At 50.4% G+C, this 20,902-nt stretch overlaps 1 protein-coding gene across 1 annotated transcript in view; it reads right to left on the bottom strand.

Moving 5' to 3' along the window:
* Window positions 1-13,464, bottom strand: part of ACSBG1 (acyl-CoA synthetase bubblegum family member 1) — a 91,968-nt gene extending 78,504 nt beyond the window's left edge. The window contains exon 1 of the mRNA XM_075006719.1: window positions 13,319-13,464. Coding sequence (XP_074862820.1) covers window positions 13,319-13,464 — 146 coding nt within the window. The remainder of the gene's footprint in view (window positions 1-13,318) is intronic.
* Between the last annotated feature and the right edge of the window lie 7,438 nt (window positions 13,465-20,902).

Genomic DNA, 20,902 nt, shown 5'->3' with positions numbered 1-20,902 from the left:
AGCCTGCCACCATTCCTATTCTTCATATTTATATAATCTTGCAAGAAAGAGCTACAACAGCAGCTGAAGGTTTGACCCTATGTATCTAGGCTACATCTACACTTGGGAAAAACTTTGAAATGGCCGTGCTAGTAGCCAAATCGGAGAATACTAATGAGGCACTGAAATGAATATTCAGCACCTCATTAGCATGCTGCCAGCTGTGGCACTTTGAAAGTGCCGCATTTCGATCACCGGCGGCTCTACATGGGGGTCCTTTTTGAAAGGACACTACAAACGTCAAAATCCCTTATTCCTATCAGCTGAGAGACACCACATTCAGCTAATAGGAATAAGGGGATTTCGACGTTTGCAGGGTCTTTTCAAAAAGGATCTCCATGTGGATGAGCTCTGCACGACCAAAACATGGCACTTTTGAAGTGCCGCAACCGGCAGCATGCTAATGAGGCGCTGAATATTTATTTCAGCACCTCCTTCGTATTCTCCAATTTGGCCATTATCATGGCCATTTCAAAGCTTCTCCCAAGTGTAGATACAGCCCTAACGTTACAACCACAACACATGACTTTTTGTAAACTGGCAAAAAATGTGTGTGCTTGCCAGATGTGAAATAGCTAATTATATTAAATAGGATATTAACTTATATGTTACTGTAGAAATGACAGTGTCCCAGTTATCTAAAGTTTCATATTTAATTCTGACTACTTATATATACACCCCAACAAAATACTGGTCACTGTTGGTCAAATTCACTACCTTTCACACAAAGGCCAAGTAAACCGATTTTGTATGAGAACACTGAAGTTAAGACTACACTATGGTTTCTATTTGTATCCTGAAATAGAAACCCCACAGCCAAGCACTGCGCCTGAACTAGCAGGGCTATTTTCATTACCACTAACCATCATTGTATGAGGGGTAGCAGGAAGTTTGAAATAAACACTTTTTCTCAAACTCTGGTGCAGTGTAGTCAGCACCAGATTTGAATTAAGTTCCCTTGAAATAACTTACTCCATTTGCACAATGCAAATGGTGCATGTTATTTTTAGATAGCCTGAAGGTGTCTGGGGATTGAATCCAATCCAAACCATTAGTATTCTGGACCTTACATTGATCCAGTGTCCCTATGTTGGCTCATACAGAGCACTAGCCTCTTCACCAGCTGATTTGGCTCCAGATTTAGGTGGGCTAGAGACTTCCCTCCCTTTCATAGCTTTTCCACTCACCCCCCCACTCCCTGCATGTGTGCATACTATCCATAGTGCAGGCAGCACTGATCCTGTTATACTTACTGCTACTAAGCCATATATGTTATTGGAATAGGAGATATTATGCCTACATTTAATAGTCCTCACTGCAGATGAAATAAGCAACGTTGAGGCTGCATAATCAACATAATATCTGCATTTCCAAACTTCTAAGTTCTATCTTGAGAAACCTTATCCTTTGTTTTGCATTAAATCAGATGGCCCTGAAGGTGGGTTAAGATGGAAGCTGCTAGCCTCTAATGTGGTGTCTCTCAGCTAATCCTCCTCCCCCTTTCACAAGTTTCTTCTGTCACTCACATGCTTCTTCTAGAAACGATTCCATTTGCTCTTCCTCAGGGACAGCAACTTCTCCACACAGAAAGATTTGCTTGTGTTCTGCTGTGCAGTAATATATTCAGCAGCTCGCTCATTTACTGTCTCGCTGCAACCTGCTTTCCTACAGGCAGTAAGCTTTTATATACTGACTGCTATATATTGTTAACCTCCTCTGCATTAATCTCTCCACTACCTTATCATACCTCAATTACTGCGCAAATGTCTAGGTGTTTGCCTTTACTAATATAGGACTGAATACTGCAATCTCCTACCTATGCAAATAGTTTCTTCACATGTACATTCCTGTTGCCTTCACTGTGGCACCTCACATGAATGAACATGCACTTTTAACTTGCCCAGCAATGAATGAAACTAAATTAGAAAACATGCCGTTTTGATCCACTACAGAACGTTTTGGTCGAATATGGTGTAGAGGGGCATGTTAGGGGTTTGCTCCCTCTGGGGCGTGGAAAGGCCACAACACCTCCCTACAGTTAGAGAGCTGCCCCGGTTCAGGGTGAAGCAGTAGTCACTATGGGGCTGGGCTCCTTTCAGCAGGCTGAGCACACAAACAGTAAGTTGAATAGTAACAGAGAGGAAGCCATGCTAGTCTATACACTATCAAAACAAAAAGCAGTCAAGTAGCACTTTAAAGACTAGGAAAATAGTTTATTAGGTGAGCTTTCGTGGGTCTGTGGGTCTGTCCCACGAAAGCTCACCTAATAAACTATTTTGTTAGTCTTTAAAGTGCTACTTGACTGCTTTTTGTTTTAAACAGTAAGTTGGGAGCCTGGCATGGCAGCGGACAAACAAGTTATGTGGCTCTAGAGATGGGGGAGGCTGTTGCTCTGTAGGAAGGGGTAGGTGGTGCAGGCTCACCCACTCCATTGAACCCCAGACCAAGGCCCTAACAGCAGCTGTCACTAGCCACCAGTCAGTGGGAATCCAGCTGCAACACACTCATATCAGGTCAGGTGGGGCAGCCCCTGGGCTGCCTCCTACCTCCATTTCTAGGCTACATCTACACAAGCCCCAAACTTCGAAATGGCCACGCAAATGGCCATTTCGAAGTTTACTAATGAAGCGCTGAAATGTATATTCAGCGCTTCATTAGCATGCAGGCAGCCGCAGCACTTCAAAATTGATGCGGCTCATGGCTGCGCGTCTCGTCCCGACAGGGCTCCTTTTCAAAAGGACCCTGTCTACTTCGAAGTCCCCTTATTCCCATGAGCTGATGGGAATAAGGGGACTTCAAAGTAGGCGGGGTCCTTTCGAAAAGGAGCCCCGTGTGGACGAGCCGCGCGGCCGTGAGCTGCGTCAATTTCAAAGCGCCACGGCCGCCCGCATGCTAATGAAGCACTGAATATACATTTCAGCGCTTCATTAGTAAACTTCGAAATGGCCATTTGCGTGGCCATTTCGAAGTTTGGGGCTTGTGTAGACACGGCCCTAGTGTTGTGGGGTCCCACATGGCATCAGCAGCGAGGTCAGGCAGGTCTATATCCTCCAGTTATCAGGTGGATGGTAAATGTGGACACTGGGGCAATTCTGGGCCTTTCTGGTAGCAGGCATGCAGAAGGTCATGGGGCTCAGGTGAATGTGGACCCTCCAGGTACAAGCAACTTGCAGGCCTAAAGGTCTGGACACCCCCAGGTCCTCTGTGTAGCAGGCAAGCAGCAGGTCAGAAGACTCTTCAGGGGTCAGGTCAGGATGGCCGGCCAACAGGTCAGGACAGTCTGTAGGTCCTGCGCAGCCTATGTAGCTCCTGGTCTCAGGAGCCAAATCTGGGCCCTCTGATCTGCTCAGAGGCAGCCCTTTTAATGAGCTCTGTGCCCCACATCTGGCACTTCCTGCCTAGGGTGTCAATTTCTGGGGGAGTGGAGAAAGGGTGCTCTGGCTCTGCCCACCAAGGCTCCCAGAAGGATTCCTCTGCTTCTGGGGCAGGAGAAGGCCACAGCACTCACTACACCCTCTGCCCCTCAAGTCCAACTTCTGCCCATTGGAGTCAAACTCTTCCCTCTTTCTCAGGTGGGACAGGAATTCGGCAGTCAAATGGCCCTTACCCACTCGATGGCAGACAGTAAAAGCATAGGGCTGTAGTGCTAGGTACCAGCATGTAATGTGGGAGTTGTTGGCATTCATCCTTGTCAGCCATTGCAAGGGCACGTGGTCGGTAACCAATATGAATGGGCCTCCCAGCAGACAGTATCTCAGCATGTCACAAGCCCACTTCATGGTAAGGGCCTCCTTTTCTGCCACCGCATAGTGCATCTCATGGAGCAAAGTTTTTGGCTGACGTATATCATGGATGGTCTTCTCCATTGATCTCCTGGGACAGGACACAGGACACCCCAAGCCCCACCCCTGAGTCATCAGACTGGAGGATGAAGCTGCAGGTAAAGTCTGGGCTATAAAGGACCACTTCCTGGGAAAGGCACTCTTCAAGGGCCTGAAAAGCATCTTCACTATTTGTTGGGGCTTGTCCTTTGTCAAGAGCTCTGTCGGGGCAGCAATCGAGGTGAACTGGGGAAAGAAGCACCAATAGTAGCCAGCAAATCCCAGGAATTGTTGAACCTCACATTTGGATGTGGGCAGAGGGCAGGCCACCAGGGTTTGTACCTTACTTACAAGGGGCTCTCACCCATCCTCCTCACTGAGCATACCCCAGATAAGTTGTCGATTGCCACCTAATACAGCTTTTGTTGGGATTCATGGTCAGTCTAGCCATTCACAGGGACCTTAAGACTGTGGCAAACCCATTCAGATGGTCTTCCCAGTGGTGGCTGTATGTCGCTATGTCATCGAGGTAGGCGGTTGCATATTCTTGATGAGGCTGTAGGAGGTGATCCATCAACCGCTGAAATGTTGCGAGGGCCCTGTGGAGGCTAAAAGGCATCCAGGTGAGCCTGTACAGACCAGACAGGGTGGCAAATGCTGTTTTCTCCTTAGAAGTGGGGTCAAAGGGGATTTGCCAGTACCCCTTGCTGAGGCTGAGCATGGTAAAAAGACTGGCCTCGCACAGGCAGCCCAGCAATTTGTCAACAGGGGTATCAGGTACATGTTGGATTTAGAGATGTCATTGACACTTCAGAAGTTGATCCAAAAATGCTGTGTGTCATTGGGCTTTGGCACCACCACCACCGGACTATGCCACTCACTCTAGGATGGCTTGATGACTCCCAAGGCCAGCATGGCCTGCACCTCCTCCTTGATGACCTCCTGCATTTGGTAAGGCAGGGAACTAGTAGTTTCACAGACAATCGTCCCTAGTTTGGTCTGGATGACATGACAGACAAACAAGGTGTAGCCTGGTATGTCATGGAGATCCTCTGGAATGTCTGCAAGAGGCACTGGTCTTGCTTTCATTTCTCCTCAGTGAGTGTGGGGCCTGCAAGGACTCCACCGGGTCAGCATCGAGGGGCACATGGGGCTTCAACTCAGGTTCTGGGGGACATAGGTTGATTAGCAGACAACACCTCCCTCTCTTTCTTTCTCCCTCAACCCCTTAAAGTCAAATTATGCCTATAATTGACAGTCACCCTTTTATAAAAGCTATCAGCTGCCTGTGAACTTTAGTAGTGATGATTGTTTATTTTATTTTGTTTCCTGTGTGCATGCAGCTTTAAAGCAGCCGAATGCAGGGACCATAGAGCCCCGCTGCTGCCAGCTGGAGCGGCCCCGCACTCCAGCTGATCGATGCCATGGCAGACCTGTATTTCGAAAGAGTGGGCTGTGGAGCGTCTACACGTGTACTCTTTTGTTTATTATTTCGAAAGGGAGAGATCTTCCTGATACGGGATCGGGGTTCGGATTTTGAAGTCTGAGCCCCATTCTTTCGATTTTCTTTCGAAAGACGGGTTTATACATGTGGACGCTCCTCTCACTCTTTCGAAAAAGGGCCTCTTTTTTCGAAGTTTTTTGCACATGTAGACACAGCTTTTGTGTGTAGACACTCCATGGGTTTTGTTGACAAAAGCTTGATTTTGTTGACAAAACTCTCTAGTGTAGATGTAGCCGGAAAGAGAAAGACACTGACAGGAGGGATGACATACATCAGACTCACCACTGGAGCAGCAAGCACAGGGAAGAGTGATGCGGCAGAGTGACCACGGGGGGGGGGGGGGGGCAGCCACAGCAGAAGAACTGTGGCCACACGGAGAGCCAGCTGTCCATCCTGCCAGGAGACATAGGTGCCTCTCTACACCAATTCCCACTCCTGCCACTCCCATACAGTTATGCCCCCAATAATTTTGCATAACCATCTTTTTCGTTGTATTTTTCGAAACAGAAAAAAATAAACTTATTTTGTCTAGATACCTGAGCAATGCTGGGTCAATTTGCTAGTTCCTAATAATTATTACACATGCTTCCACAGAGCCTGGGGCGGGGGCGGGGAGACAGAGAGAGGGAGAGAGAGAGAGAGAGAGAGAGAGAGAGAGAGAGAGAGAGAGAGAGAGCCAGAAAAGCCTTCTGCCTGATGATACAGGAGAAGTGGTAATGACCTATAATAGTGGAAACAATCCACCATCTTTAGTGGGGCACAATGAATTTCTAGTAATTGTTTGTCATTTCATAATCTTCTCTTAAATCAAGTTTCAAAATTTCCTTTGAAGCCATAGTAACAAGTCAAATAACAAAGACTGATTAATTAACTGAGGTAAAATTCTGAGACTGCCCTTGCTCTCTTTCCTTGTATGCAATCTCCCATCCAAGAAATGGACTAGTCTGTCTGCCCCTCACAACCTTGGGTTTATAAGGATTATGCTCTAACCACTGAGCTATTCTCGTCTACTGAAGGTAGTGGGTTAGCTTCCAGTCTACTAGAAGTCACTAAAATTCCATTACGTGGGATCAGTTGACAACACTGTCTTCTCCAAGTTGCTCGGAGGGATTTCCCCTTATCTGTTTCTACTTCCATGTGATGGGAGTTGGCATCTAGTCCCCCCATTTCTCACATCCCTTGTCATTCTCTGCATCACCACCCCTCAGATTCCCTCCTGTCCCCTTCATAATTCTGCTACAACCCCTAAATATGCCTCTTGCTCTCCTCACTGACTCTCCTTCCACCGGCTCTTTGCCTACTTGCAGTCCATGTTCTCCCAACCTATACAGTGACAGACATTTTGCCTGTGAGCACAGCTTCAATCTCATTGAAAACTGAGAGATGAAAGACAACTTTATTTAGGGAAGCCTCACATCTACACGCTGATAGACTGTAGGGAAATGGCAGCCATCTTCCTGACTTCAGCTCCATTTATATGGTAACCATTCTGAAAATACTAAAATTCACGAGTTACCAATCTCTCCTGTTTTTACAAGAAAGGTATTAAAAAAAACATTCCAAAATTGCTAGAGGTGTGACAAAATCATACGAGCTGTTAATACTGCATCTTGTTAGTTACACCCTTCATGACAGAGGCAGAGCTGCAGGTTACTCCCATTGCCCATGACAGCTTGAACCATGAGGGCCTCAGGTGGTGCGGGAACTCACAGCTCACTGCCGCTGAAGGAGGCGGTGGGACGCTGCAGTTACAAAGCACAAGAGCTAAAGTCACTGTGTTGGAGAATGCTTTGATAGAGATATCTGAGAAAAGGGACCAGCAGGAGACCCCATTGACTGGAAAGCATGGAGTGCACAGTCCTAGGGATGGGATTGGAGTCCCCAACCACCATCAACCCTAAGAGAAGAAGACGGGGAGTGGTGGTTGGGGACTTCCTCCTAAGAGGGATGGAGTCATCCATCTGCTGTTCAAACCAGCAATTTCAAGACATGTACTGCTTACCTGGAGCTAAAATTCAGGATGTGACTGAGAGTCTTCTGAGACCAATCAAACCTTCAGATCACTACCCCTTCCTACTTCTCCATGCAGGAACTAATGATACAGCCAAGAATGACCTTGAGTGGTTCATTACAGATTATGTAGTGCTTGGACGAAGGATCAAGGAGTTTGAGTTGCAAGTGGTGTTACTGTCCATCCTCCCTGTTGAAGAAAAAGGACCAGGCAGGGTTTGGCAAACTGTGGAAGTACATGTGTGGTTGTGCAGGTGGTGTCAGAGAGAGGGCTTTGTGTTCTTCAACCACGGGATGCTGTTTCCGGCACAAGGATTGCTAGGAAGAGATGCCATCCTCCTAACCAAGACTGGGAAAAGCTTCTTCACAGGCAGGTTTGCAAGCTTAGTGAGGAGGGCTTTAAACTAGGTTTGTTGAGGGATGGTGAGGTAAACCTTGAGGTAAGTGGGGAAGTGAGGTACTGGGAAACAACACAAGGAGGAAGGTGCAGCAGAGGGGGAACCCCTGATTCGTATGGAGAATGTAGGGCAATCAGATCTTAGGTGTGTCTGTACACGAGCACAGGAAGCCTGGGAAACAAGCAGGAAGAATTATTAGACCTGGCACAGTCAAAGGACTACAATCTGATTAACATAGTGGAGACTTGGTGGGATGACTCACATGACTGGAGCACTGTCATGGAAGGGTATAAACTGTTCAGGAAGAACAGGAAGGGAGAAGAGGTGCAGGAGTTGCACTGTATGTAAAAGAACAGTAGGATTGCTTAGAGCTCCAGTATATAAAGGAAGAAAAAAACTGATGGACAGGATCCCCTGGTATGCCAACATGAAGTGGAAAAGAGTTCAGAGAACTGACGGTATTATCAAGAAGCCTTGCTGAAGGCACAGGAACAAACCATCCTGATGTGCAGCAAATAGGCTAGGCAACCAGCTTGGCTTACCAAGGAAATCCTTGGTGAGCTTAAACACAGAAAGGGAAGCCTGTAAGAAGTAGAAACTTGGACAGATGGCTAGGGTGGAGTATAAATATATTGCTCAAGAATGTAAGGGTGTAATCAGGAAGGCCAAAGCGCAAATGGAATATCAGCTAGCAAGGGATCTGAAGGGTAACAAGAAAGGTTTCTACAGGCATGTTAACAATAAGGGAGTGATGAAAGTGGGTGTGGGGTGGCTGCTATTGAATGAGGGTGGTAACCTAGTGACAGATACAGGAAAAGCTGACTTTTAAATTTATTTATTTATTGTCTCTGTCTTCATAGACAGCTATACCAATGTTGAATTATTTGCAGCCAACCGAAATCGCTGGCGGGCACTTATTGCCCAATGTGCCCAGATGCACAGACGGATGTAAGTCTAAGTTCATAGACAGGGTCAGCTCCCAGACTACTGCACTAGGCTACACACAATAGGAAGGAGGTGAGCAGCCCTGGGAGGAGAAAAAACAGGCTAAGAACTGTTATTAAAAACCGGACATACACAAATCTATTCAGCTGGATTTAATGTACAGGTGGTCCCCGACTTACGAACACATCGACTTCTGACCATTTGTACTTATGACCTACCTCCAGCTCATGCTCCCCCCACACGTCTCAGCTCACCACCCTCCAGCCACACGCTTGGGGTTCCCCTCTAACCCCCACAGACCCAGCTTCAACCCCTGTGTCCCAAGCTCCCTGCACACCTGGGTCTTGACCGCCCCCACACACCTGGACCACACCCCCACAGACCCAATCCCCCCAACCTCCGGGTGGCCCCAGATCACCCCCCAAGTGGCTGGCTCAGCACATGTGGGGCTCCAAGCTGCCCCCCACTCAAATACCCCTCCCCAGTGCACCCCCCATTCAACCCCTCCCCCGCTTGGCTCAACCATCCCCCCAGGGCCCCAGCTCACCCCCCATTCATGGGGCTCTGACTTCAACCTGTACCTGGGGCTCCAGCTCCTAGCCCCCAGCAGGGCTACAGCCCCCATCCACTCAACCACCCTGCCCCGGTGCACCCCCCATTTAACCTCCCTGCCTGGCTCAACCCCTCCCTCTCACAGCCCCAGCTCAGCCCCCACCATGCTTGGGGCTCCAGCTGTCAGTCACTGCTGACATGTGCAGGGGCTCTATCCCTCCTGCCAGCTCAACCCACCCCACCCCAGTTCACCCCCATTCAATCCTCCCTCCACCCGGCTCAACCCCCTGTTCCCAGCTGACCCACCCTGGCAAGCACTGGGCTGTCAGCCACCAGCACATGCGGGGGGCTCACACTGTCAGCCACTGCAGGCACATGAGGCTCTACCTCCCACCCCAGCCAACCCCCCACACGCTGGTTCATCCCATTCAACACCCCCCAATCCCCCCATGGCCCCAGCTCACACACCCCAGTGCTCGGGGCTCCGGCTCCAACCTTACCACCCACCAGCCCCCAGCCCCAGCTACAACCCCCTGGCCGGGCTCAACCCCGGCCCCAACACCCTGCTGCCTGGGTCCAATCCACTGCAAGCCTCAACTCAACTGCACCCTCCCATCACCCCTGCCCCCCTAACCCACCTCAGGCTTAACTCCCTGCCCCCTCGCAGGGCCCCAACCCAAGCCCTCCTCAACTTACACAAAATTCAGGTACGAGAGGGTTATGACCAGGTGTTCGGAACTTAATCTGTTCGAAAGGTCGGGGGCTGTCTGTACCAGAAGGTGTAGGTAGATGTCATTGCAGAGCCTTTGGCCATTATCTTTGAAAACTCATGGAGATCGGGGGAGGTCCCAAATGACTGGAAAAATGCAAATTCTGTGCTCATCTTTAAAAAAGGGAAGAAGCACAATCCAGGGAACTACAGACCAGACAGCTTTACCTCAATCCCTGGGAAAATAATGGAGGGGATCCTCAAGGAATCCATTCTGAAGAACTTAATAGAGAAGAAAATGGTCGGCAATGGCCAACATGAATCACCAAGGGCAAGTCCTGACCAACCTGATTGCCTTCTGTCATGAGGTAACTGGCTCTCTCGACTGGGGGAAGTCAGTGGATGTGATATACTTTGTCTTTAGCAAAGCTTTTGATACAGTGTCTCATGTAACTCTTTCCAGAAAATTAAGTAAGTATGGATTGGATAAATGGACTGTAAGAAGGTTTTGGGAAGCACCTCTGAGAGGGTGAAGTGAGTGAGTTGCTTAGAGACAGGGCTACTTACAGCCTAAGACAGGGGATCCTCTACTACAAGGTACCAGATCATCAGGTTCAATGGGTTGTGATCAACAGCTCAATGTCTGGCTGGTGGTTGGTTTCAAGCAGAGCACCCCAAGGATTGACTTTAGGGCTGGTTTTGTTCAACATCTTTATTAATGACCTGGATGAGTTTGCAGATGACACTAACGGGAGAAGTAGTTATGTTGGAGTGTAGGAAAAGGGTCCAAAATGAGATAAATAAATAGGAGGATTGGGCCAAAAGAAATCTGATGAGGATCAACAGGGATGAGCGCAGAGAACTGCACTTGGGATGGAAGAATCCCAACTGTTACAGGCTGGGAACTGACTGGCTAAGCAGCAGTTCTGCAGAAAAGGACCTGGGGATTACAGTGGAATAAGAAGCTGGATGAGAGTCAGCAGTGTGCCCTTGTAGCTCAGAAGGCTAATGGCATGTTGGGGTGCATTGGAAGGAGCATTTTCAGCAGATCTAGAGAAGTGATTATTCCCTTTTATTTGGCACTGCTGGGGCCACACCAGAAGTACTGCATCTTATTCTTAGCTCCCCCACAACAGAAAGGATGAGGATGCTTTGGAAAGGGTCCAGCAGAGTGCAATGAAAAGCTACGTCTACACTAGAAGCATCTGTCAACACAAAAAGTCAACAGAGTTCAACAGAAACTCTGTCAACAGAGTACATCTACACACAAAAGCATATCAACAGAGCAATCCACTGTCGAAAGAGAGCAGCCAGACTGCCTTGCCCTCTGTCGACAGAACAGCTAACTGGATGTCTACACTAGAAGCATCTGTCAACAGAAGTTACTTCTGTCAACAGTACTCTGTTGACGGATTGTTATGCCTCAAATTTTCAAGGGATAATACTGTCAAGGCAAATGCAGTGTTATGTCGAGACTCTATCAGCAGAATGCTTTAAGTGTGTAGAGGCTCCTTGAGTTATATCAACAGAAGACCCCTTCTGTGGACAAAACTCTGTAGCGTAGACACAACCAAAATGATTAGGGTACTGGAGCACACAATCTATGAGGAAAAGGCCAAGGGATTAGGACTTATTTAGTTTGCAGAAGAGAAGAGTGAGAGGGGATTTGATAGCAGCTTTTCTCTACCTAAAGGGAGGTTCCAAAGAGGATGAAGAGAGGCTGTTCTCACTAGTGACAGATGGCAGAACAAAAAGCAATAGTCTCAAGCTGCAGTGGGGAAGGTCGAGGTTGGCTATTAGGAAAAACTGTTTCACCAAGAGAGTGGGTAAGCACCGGAACGTGATACCTAGAGAGGTGGTGGGATCTCCATCCCTTGATGCTTTTAAGTCCTGGCTTGATGAAGTCTGGCTGGGTTGATTTAGTTAGGGTTGGTCCTGCTTTTAGGAGTGGGTCTGAGGTCTCTTCCAACCCTATAATTTCATGATTCTAAAGTCTCTGCCTCTTGCTGGAACGTGGGTAAATATTGTGAATGTAGTAAAGATAGGCTTTTTGAAAAACGTGTTTAAAACTTTACATCATGTTAAACGTTAGATGCATCGTAGGTTGGCTAGTAAGGAGTGCATTAAGAATGTGGGAGGATGGTGGATGGTGATTTCACTCACTCTTGAGACTAAGTCCCTCATGTGATATGTCTAATGCCAGCTTGGAATACTGAATCCACTGATAGGTTCCTAATCTGAATGTCCTTCAAATTATATTTAATCACGTGCTTGTTTCCATGGGAGATAGGAGTGAAATTCTGACTCTATTAAATCAATGCTAAAACTTGCACCAACTGCAACAGAGTCAGAATTCTGCCCTCTCTGCTTCTGTACAAATTTAAAGAACAAAAATTAAATTAAGATACCCACACTCCAATAATAAGTGTGAAATAGAGAGAAACCACTACTTTTGTCTCTAGAAATATTACGAGCCATGTATTCAAGGTGAAAAATAAACAAGAACATAAGGGTGGCAACACAAAGAAATCTTTAAAAAAATACAAATGAATCTACTTTAACAATGTTTTAAGGTGCTGATAATGATTTGTGAGCACTTTGTGTGAATCTAGAATAAGGTGTCCACCAAGGTTCTGAAATTAATTGGTGCTGCTGTTGCCCAACATCATTTGCCTCACTCACATAAGTATATATATATGCCGAAGAGAGGGGATTGAGGGAGGACACATTTCACTGAGAGTGAATGCTGCCCTGAGACTGCAGTTATGTTAAAGCCACTTTCCAGCTCTCTGTCTTTCAGAACCATTTTCAATTTTTTGTTGAACTACAAATCTTTATCTCAGTGTTCACGGCACTGATCTTTCTCCATTCACTGCTGCACCCATTTCTGGATTTAACAGTTTCTGTCTTATGCAGTGAATACTCTGCTGCTGAAAAACAGATGTTAAAACAAAAAAGCTAGAGATTGTGCAAACTGTTTTATAAACAAACACATCACATGAACTGTAAAACGACATTCTGTGTTACTTCCAGAACAGATTTGGTGCAATTTTGGTAATTATGATACTGTGGATAAGATATAGTCTGGACTGAATAATGCTAGTAACAATAAAATTCAGACAGTCTATGGATTAGCAAGCATATTGTAATTTCAGAGTAACTGGCACAGTTTTCTGATCTTCCAGTTTCAACAAAGGACTTTTGTTATTCAGCATTCAATAGTACCGTTATCATTAAGCGACTATGGTTCTCATTGAATTTAGCAAGAGCAAAATCAGACCCTTAGTTTTAAAGTCTGTAAACTAAATATACCATTTGTTAATACAAAATCTCAAATTACCTGGTTTTGTGGCTTTCTACAATTTCATTTTCATCTTGCAATTTTTTCTTAAGCATCTCTTTGCTGCCAGCCATTCTGACAAACTCTGCACAGCAAATACGTGAAAAATTTGTCTGGATCAGGCATAAATAAGCTCCTGAGTCCATTTAAGAAAGTAACAGTAACAGGATACTTGTTCAAAAACGTAACACAAGAGGAGGAGACTAAAGCTCCATTTCACTCTGATTTTAACATGCTTGAAATGTCTCCGGTCCTTGCCAGTGTCTTACTGTTAAAACTTTTCTTTTTTATTCAGGACCCTGTAATTATGCATGAGGAGAATTTCAAAGAGACCATTTTTCTTTAAGATGCAAATTCTCTCTTTTGCTAGGATATCTAACCAATCAGTTGACAACTTACAACTGAAGCAATTCTCTTATTAATTCTAGTTTCAAAATAGAACATCCAAGTAAACTTTTTACTCTAAGAAAATGTAGATAAATTAAATTAGGATATGACTCTGACCTTTAAGTCAATGCCACCTATAAAAAACATTGCTGGCTCCCATTCACTTCAGTTCACAGGACAAGGCCTTGAGAAGGATTCTACTCATCACTTCACTAACAGCCAACCATATGACAAGAAAACTGTGTTTGGGCACTTCATGAATACATTTTACAGACCATCTTCTAGCCTTTTATTATCCCCTTTGTTAGAAGTTTATTATTTCTGAAATATGCAAAATATACAGTATATTATTCACAATGCAGCAATGTAGCACAGCATTCAATAAGTATTTTTTTATTAAGTCCAATTTGAAAGGACGGGGAAGGGAAAGAAGAGAAAAAGCCTTGAAAGTGAGTCCAAAGATGTCTCATCCCGATCGCCCTCAGAAATTACAAAGCCAAAAAAAGGATGCATTTACTGGGCCCAAGGATAAGCTTTTTTGTCAAGGGTATTTAAAATCTATCCACGCCAGGAAAGTCTCCCTATTTCTTCCTGCAGTTTGATGATAGTTTTCAAAAGGATTCCAGCTGGGCTCTACATAGCCTCCCTGAGTTTACTCCTGGTTGTCCTAAGCATTACAATGAAAACATATGTAGCCTGTCATGGGCTGAGATCTTATATATTAGTTTCAGCTAAGAATACTATTACCTTACAGTGTAACAAAGCATCAGGCCATCACAGACCAACTGGGCCCTTTTGCTTTTATTTGTGGGTATTCAGCTTATTTGAAGCCCAGAGTCAAGAGGAATATATTACAGACTTTTTCCCCCTCAAATATTTTTTCTTCCTCTTACCAGTCAATGGGTGCATCTACACTAGAGCTCAGCTTTGAAGTAGCAGGCACAACTCCAAAATAGCGCACACCGCATCTACACACTGCTTCGAAGTTGAAATTGAAATTAGGCATGGAGAGGTCGAAGTCACTATTCCTATGAGAATGTCTAACATTGAAGTAGGACATGTCTAGACATTCCACGTCCTGCTACTTTGAAACAGAGGGGTCTGCCATGGTGGCAATCAGCTGTTGGGCGGAGATGTGCCCTCCAGCCCCTGTGGGGCTCTTTGATCTCCATGCCCAGCGGCTCTTAAAGCCACGCAGACCTGGAAACCCCATATCAGGAAGCTGAGACCGTGCAGGCAGCAGCCATGCCACGAGACGCCGCTGCATGGCCCACAGTGAGTAGATGGCAGCCAGCCAGCCCCCTGAACATCCCCAGGGCTCCCCCTCTGGGCCATCCCAGGGCTCCCAGGCCTCCAGCTAGCAGGGCAGGAAGCGGGGCCCTTCCTGGACTGACTCTGAGCTCCGTGACCTCCTGGGGCTCTGGGGCTAGGAGGAGGTGCTCCATGTAATGGGGAGCAAGCAGCAGAACACGGAAGCTTTCACACAGGTGTCCAAGGACTTGATGCTTGGGTCACCCTGACCGCACTCCTGATCATGTCAGGGATAAAGTCAATGAGTTGCGGCAGGGTTATGCCCAGGTACAGGACTCGGACAGCCAGTCTGGGCCCACCCCCACCACTTGCCCCTATTACTGGGAGCTTAGGGCCATCCTGGCTCCCAGGACACCTCCTCCTGCTGAGCCATCCTCAGCACCATGGCTGAGGAGCCCCAGCAGGACGTGGACCCTGAGTTGGGACCGGAGGCCAGCCCTGCACCCTCAGAGCCAGAGCCAGGACCATCCACCCCACCATCCGAGTGGTCAAGAGAGGAGGGGGAGCTGGTGATGGATGTCCCCTCCCAAAGCTCCAGCTGGGCATCCGCCCGACAGGCATCCCCTGACCATGGCAGTGGACTGTCAGTATGTGCCCCACAGGGCACACACCTCCAGGGCATGGGGTGGGGGCACCATACATGACTGGGGGCCCCCCATGCCCCCAGCAGACCCCGGCCTGCCAGGGCCTGGACAGGCACCATGGCTGCCAGTGCTCATCAGCACCCGCACCCACGGATATTGCTGCACCCAGCCCCCGGGGGAGGCGGACCACATGAAGGGACCACCCACAGGGACACTGCACACACTGATGAGGGACAGGGGAAGGGTAACAGACTCCCACGAGGGATGGCAAATGGGGCGCATGGGCCATGGGGCAGGCCAGGCACTCATGGCCTCCCTCTCTCTTCCCCCTTTTCCGCAGCCACACCATCTGAGGACTGGGACAGCACAGCACCATCCATTGTCCTGGACAGCCCCCTCCTGCCCCAGATCCCCATATCGCAACCACCCATGGGCACCACCGCCACTGGGATGAGCCTGCCCTTGCCAGAGTCAAAGGCACACTTCCCTGGACCTCAAGGTGGCCACTGCCCTCTGGCACCAGATGGACATCATGGAGCAGAGATTCTGCTTCGAGGAGCAGGAGGCTGTCTGACACTGGGAGGCCTGGTGACTTTATGGCCACCTTTAACTGGGTGGTCACCTCCCTTGAAGATCTGGTGGCCTGGCTGCTGCCATGCCTGCTGTCCTGCCTGCTGCCCCACCTGCTGTGCTGCTTGACAGCCCCCCAGGGCAGAAGCCCACTGGGCCCAATGACCGGGCCGAGGACCTGCCCCAGCCATACCTCCCCATCCTCCCAGCCGACCTCGCCAGGGACCCTGGACAAGGGGGCAGCCAGCATCCCAGACACACTGGGGGTTTCGCCCATCCACTCCCACCCTGGAGTGATGGGCTGATGGCTGGCCTGTCCATGTGGTCCCACTCACGTATTATTGTTATCCCACCCCCCCGCACCATGTACATAGTTATCCCCTGCCCCATGTACATAGTTATGGTATTTCTTTATTATTGCAAAATCATAGGTGAGCATTTTGATTAGTTAACAAGAAATCAGTTTTATTTTTCTAAAACCCCCATGGTACATGTGTTTTTGGTGGGGCGGTGTATGATTGGTGGGGCAGTGTACACTTATGCACAGCCCGTTGTGGAATCTTTCCTCCCCACCCCCACTCCCCTTCCCAACCCATTCCACCCCTGACCAGAACTATGACCAAGGTAGCTGGTCTCACACCCACCTGTGATCCATATCTCTCTCCTTCCAGTACCCACCAGCCCTTATCTCTCTAGCGTGCACCTCTACACCCTGTTTTCTAAAGAATAAAGGCACACTTCCATAATGTTTTTATTTATTGTTTAACAACATCATAGACCACTCACTGTGATCCCAGATGCAGGCATTAAAGACATATGCGCAGCTATGTGTTACACTGGATAAGGGTGGCAGGGAGCAGCATGGAAGCAACTGGTGCAGCATGGAAGGGACCTCAGGAGGTCATCGAGTCCAGCCCCCTGCTCAAAGCAGGGTCAACCCCAACTAAATCATCCCAGCCAAGAGTTTGTCAAGCTGGGACTTAAAAACCTCTAGGGATGGAGATTCCACCACTTCTCTAGGTAACGCATTCCAGAGCTTTACCACCCTCCTGGTGGAGAAGTTTTTACTAATATCCAACTACACCCCCGACTCTGTAAATTGAGACCACTGCTGCTTGTTCTGCCTTCTGCCACTACTCAGAACAGCCTCTTCCCCTACTCTTTAGAGTTTCCCTTCAGGAAGTTGAAGGCTGCTATCAAATCAACCCCACCACCCACTCTTCTCCTCTGCAAATGAAATAAGCCCAGATCCTTCAGATTCTCCTCATAGGTCATGTGCTCCAGCCCCCTAATCATTTTCGTTGTCTTCCACTGTATCCTCTCCAATGCATCCACATCTTTCTGTACTGGGGGCCCAAAACTGGATGGAGTACTCCAGATGTGGCCTCACTAGTGCCAAATAGAGGGGAGTAATAACTTTTCTAGATCTGCTGGCAATGCTCCTCCTAATGCATCCCAACATGGCTACGGCGGCACACTGTTGACTCATAACCAGTTTCTCATTCATTGTAATCCCCAGATCCTTTTCTGCTGCACTGCTACTTAGCGAGTCGGGCCCCAGCCTGTGACAATGCTTGGGATTCTTCTGTCCCAAGTGCAGGACTCTCCATTTGATCTTTTTGAACCTCATCAGATTTCCAGGTAGTCCCCCTGCCCTTGGCGCCGGGGAGCTCATGCAGGCGCGTCCTCCCTGCCTGGAGGCCCAGGCTTTAATGGGTCCTGAGCCCTGCCCTTGGCTCTTCTAGCCCTGGGCCCCACCTTCTGAGGGGCGGGCCTCTGGTATCCTAGCTCCGGGCCCGCCCACCAGGGCCTCTGCCCAGCCTCCTCTGCCACTGAGTCAGCAGGCGGCCTGCTGCAGGCCCTTTGGCTTGGCTGTGGGTGCTCCTGCAGGGCTGCTGCTGCCGTGGGACCCCCCTCCCACGGCTGGAAGGCGAGCTACCGGGGGCCGGCCAGCTTTGGCTGCCTGAAGCCCCCGCAGGGCTGCCTTCCCCGCCCACTACTTCTGGGGTCAGCCTCCCTCTATCTTTCTTCCCCCCCCCCTCCACCCAGTTCTTTCAGGAGCTCCTGGGTGGGTCGAGGGTGGGGGCCCCCCCTTTTTCCATCTTTTGGGGGAGAAACTGCTGCTCTCCTTCCGCCGGCAGCAGCACAGGGTGGGGAGGCCCAGGAGGGGACTATACTGGTGCCCTATCAAGGGGCCCAGTACCGGGTCTTCTATACCCTGGGGGAGGCCCGGTGCATTATGTGCCAGGCGGCGGGGCACTCCTCAACACCAACACCAACTGTGCAGATAGTCCGACATGGAGTACGCTGGCGCACGCTTTCCTCCGCCGTTACCGAGGGCTCCGATACGACCGGCAGCTCTTTTATTTATCCTGGAGAGACCATCCGCAAGGCCTCTCGGAGCTGCCGGCCTTCTACCAGGACCTCCTCCGCACTTGGCGGCTGCTCGCAGCCTCCAGGTCCTTAGGGGCCACCACGGGGGAAGACCTCCTCACGGAGCCCCTGCTACACAACCCCCACCTTCGTGTGCAGGCGGCGGAGTCTCCCGAGGTGCGCCGGAGGTTGGTCCTAGGTGGAATCACCAGGGTCGGAGACCTCCTGGACTACGACCGGGGAGACTGGATGGAGGCCCCGGCGCTCGCCCAGCGCATGGGGCTCTCCAGCCTACGCTCCCCCCGTCGCGTACTCGAGGAGGTGAAGGCCACCCTGCTGCCCACTGCTCACGTCTACCTCGGCCGGGTCCTGTGAGAGGGTGCACCCCGCCCCCCCTCTCACTCCTAGTCCTCCGGACCTCTCCGTGGGCCCCCGGCTTCGCGATCCTGCCCGCCCCCCTCCCCTCCACCACCTCAGCCGGCTGCATACCTTGCAGCCGGTCCCCTTCCGAACCGCGCCTAGCCATCTTCTGTACGCGCTCATGCTTCACACGCTCCACTTCCCCACCCTCGTGTCCCGCCCCGACCACAAGTGGCGGGACCTCTTGCCGCCATCGGAGGGTGGGGAGCCCCGGTGGGCCAGCCTCTATTCCACCCTGGTCCCGCAGCCCGCCGGGGACATCAGCTGGAGAATCCTCCATGGAGCGGTGAGCATGGGCGTGTACCTGGCGCGGTTCACCCCCATCCCAGACACCTGAACCTTCTGAGGCATGAGGGAGAACCTGACGCACATGTACATTGAGTGTGTCAGGCTGCAGCCCCTCTTCCGGCTCCTCCAGAACCTCCTCTTGAGGTTCTGGCTGCACTTTTCCCTGCACCTCCTTATCTTGTCACACCCCAACCGCGGCCCCACAAAGTCGCGGGACCTCCTCGTCTGCCTCCTCCTGGCCATGGCCAAAATGGCCATCTACAAAACCAGGGAGAGGAGGCTGGCAGAGGGGGCGACCTGCGACTGTGGGGCCTACCTCCGTTCCTCCCTTTGCTCACGAATCCGAGCAGAGTTCCTCTGGGCAGCGTCCACCAACTCCCTGGATACCTTCGAGGAGCGGTGGGCGCTGTCCGGGGTCCTCTACTCGGTATCCCCTTCCGACTCCCTCATTCTAAACCTTTGACCCTCACTCCCGTCCCTGTTTTTTCCTTTGTTGTCCCCCGTATTCATTTGGTGACTGGGTGTTTTTAGTGGGCCCCCCCTCACTGTGAGAGGGGCCTTTTAGCCATGGGTAGGCCATGCCTGCCCACCCCCCACCCCCAGTAACACCAATATGAGCAGGAAGCCTGCTGCAGGTGCTCCTGCAGGGCTGCTGCTGCCGTGGGACCCCCCTCCCACGGCTGGAAGGCGAGCTACCAGGGGCCGGCCGGCCTTGGCTGCCTGAAGCCCCCGCAGGGCTTCCTTCCCCGCCCCCCCCTTCTGGGGTTAGCCTCCCTCCTGCCTCGGGCAGGCAGGCTCTATCTCTCTCCCCTCCTCTCCTCCACCCCTTCAGCTAGTTCTTTTAGGAGCTGCTGAGTGGGTGGAGGGTGGGGGCCTCTTGCCCCCTGCCCTACAGCAGGGCCCCCCCCCTTTTTCCATCTTTTGGGGGAGAAACTGCTGGCCCCCCATTTGGGCCCACCTTCCATCTAGCAGCTGCTGCATCCTCACCACCTGGAGAAGGTAGGGGGCTCTCTCAAAGCGGCGGTTGGGCTCCGTCCACACAGCCTCCCGTGGAGTGGCTTGGGGAGGGGTGAGTTTGGGCAGGGCCCCTCTCCACCGGGGCTCCACAGGAGGGGTTGCATAGCCAGGGGTGGGGTGTTAGGCCGTCGCCCCTGCCCCGCCCCTGCAGCCCCCCCCTCCCCTACTGCCCCCCCCACCCCCAGCTGCCGCTGGGGCCCCCTCCACCTGGGCCCCTCCAATCAGCTGCCCCTTCCTTCTCCCTCTGTCATCTCGAGGCTCTGCAGCAGCTGCTACGGGCCCACCCCTCAGGCGCATGTGGGCACACCCCTCCCCCCATTAACCCCCCCATCCGCCCTAAGTTGGCTGTGCCTCCTCCTTCGCCCCCCTACGTGCCCATGCCCCTTCCCCCCTTTTTTTTTTATTTAAGCGCCTGAGCCCCACCCGCCCACCCACCCACACACACACACACACACACACAAACTTGATTCCCTCCACATCCCAGTGCAGAAACAGGAGCCATCTTACCATTTTGTGCTGGGAGTTGTGGCCTTTTTTGTGTCTCCCTTTCCCTGACCTCACTCCCCTTGCCCTGCCCTTCCCCCATCTGACTGGGTCCTCAGCCCGGCCAGTGGGGGAGGGCCAGCCACGCCTC

Source organism: Carettochelys insculpta, chromosome 12 (genome assembly GCF_033958435.1).
Source record: "Carettochelys insculpta isolate YL-2023 chromosome 12, ASM3395843v1, whole genome shotgun sequence".
In the NCBI taxonomy this organism is placed as follows: Eukaryota; Metazoa; Chordata; order Testudines; family Carettochelyidae; genus Carettochelys; species Carettochelys insculpta.
The sequence above is the reverse complement of the archived record's forward strand: the minus strand, read 5'-3'. Positions and strand labels throughout refer to the sequence as shown.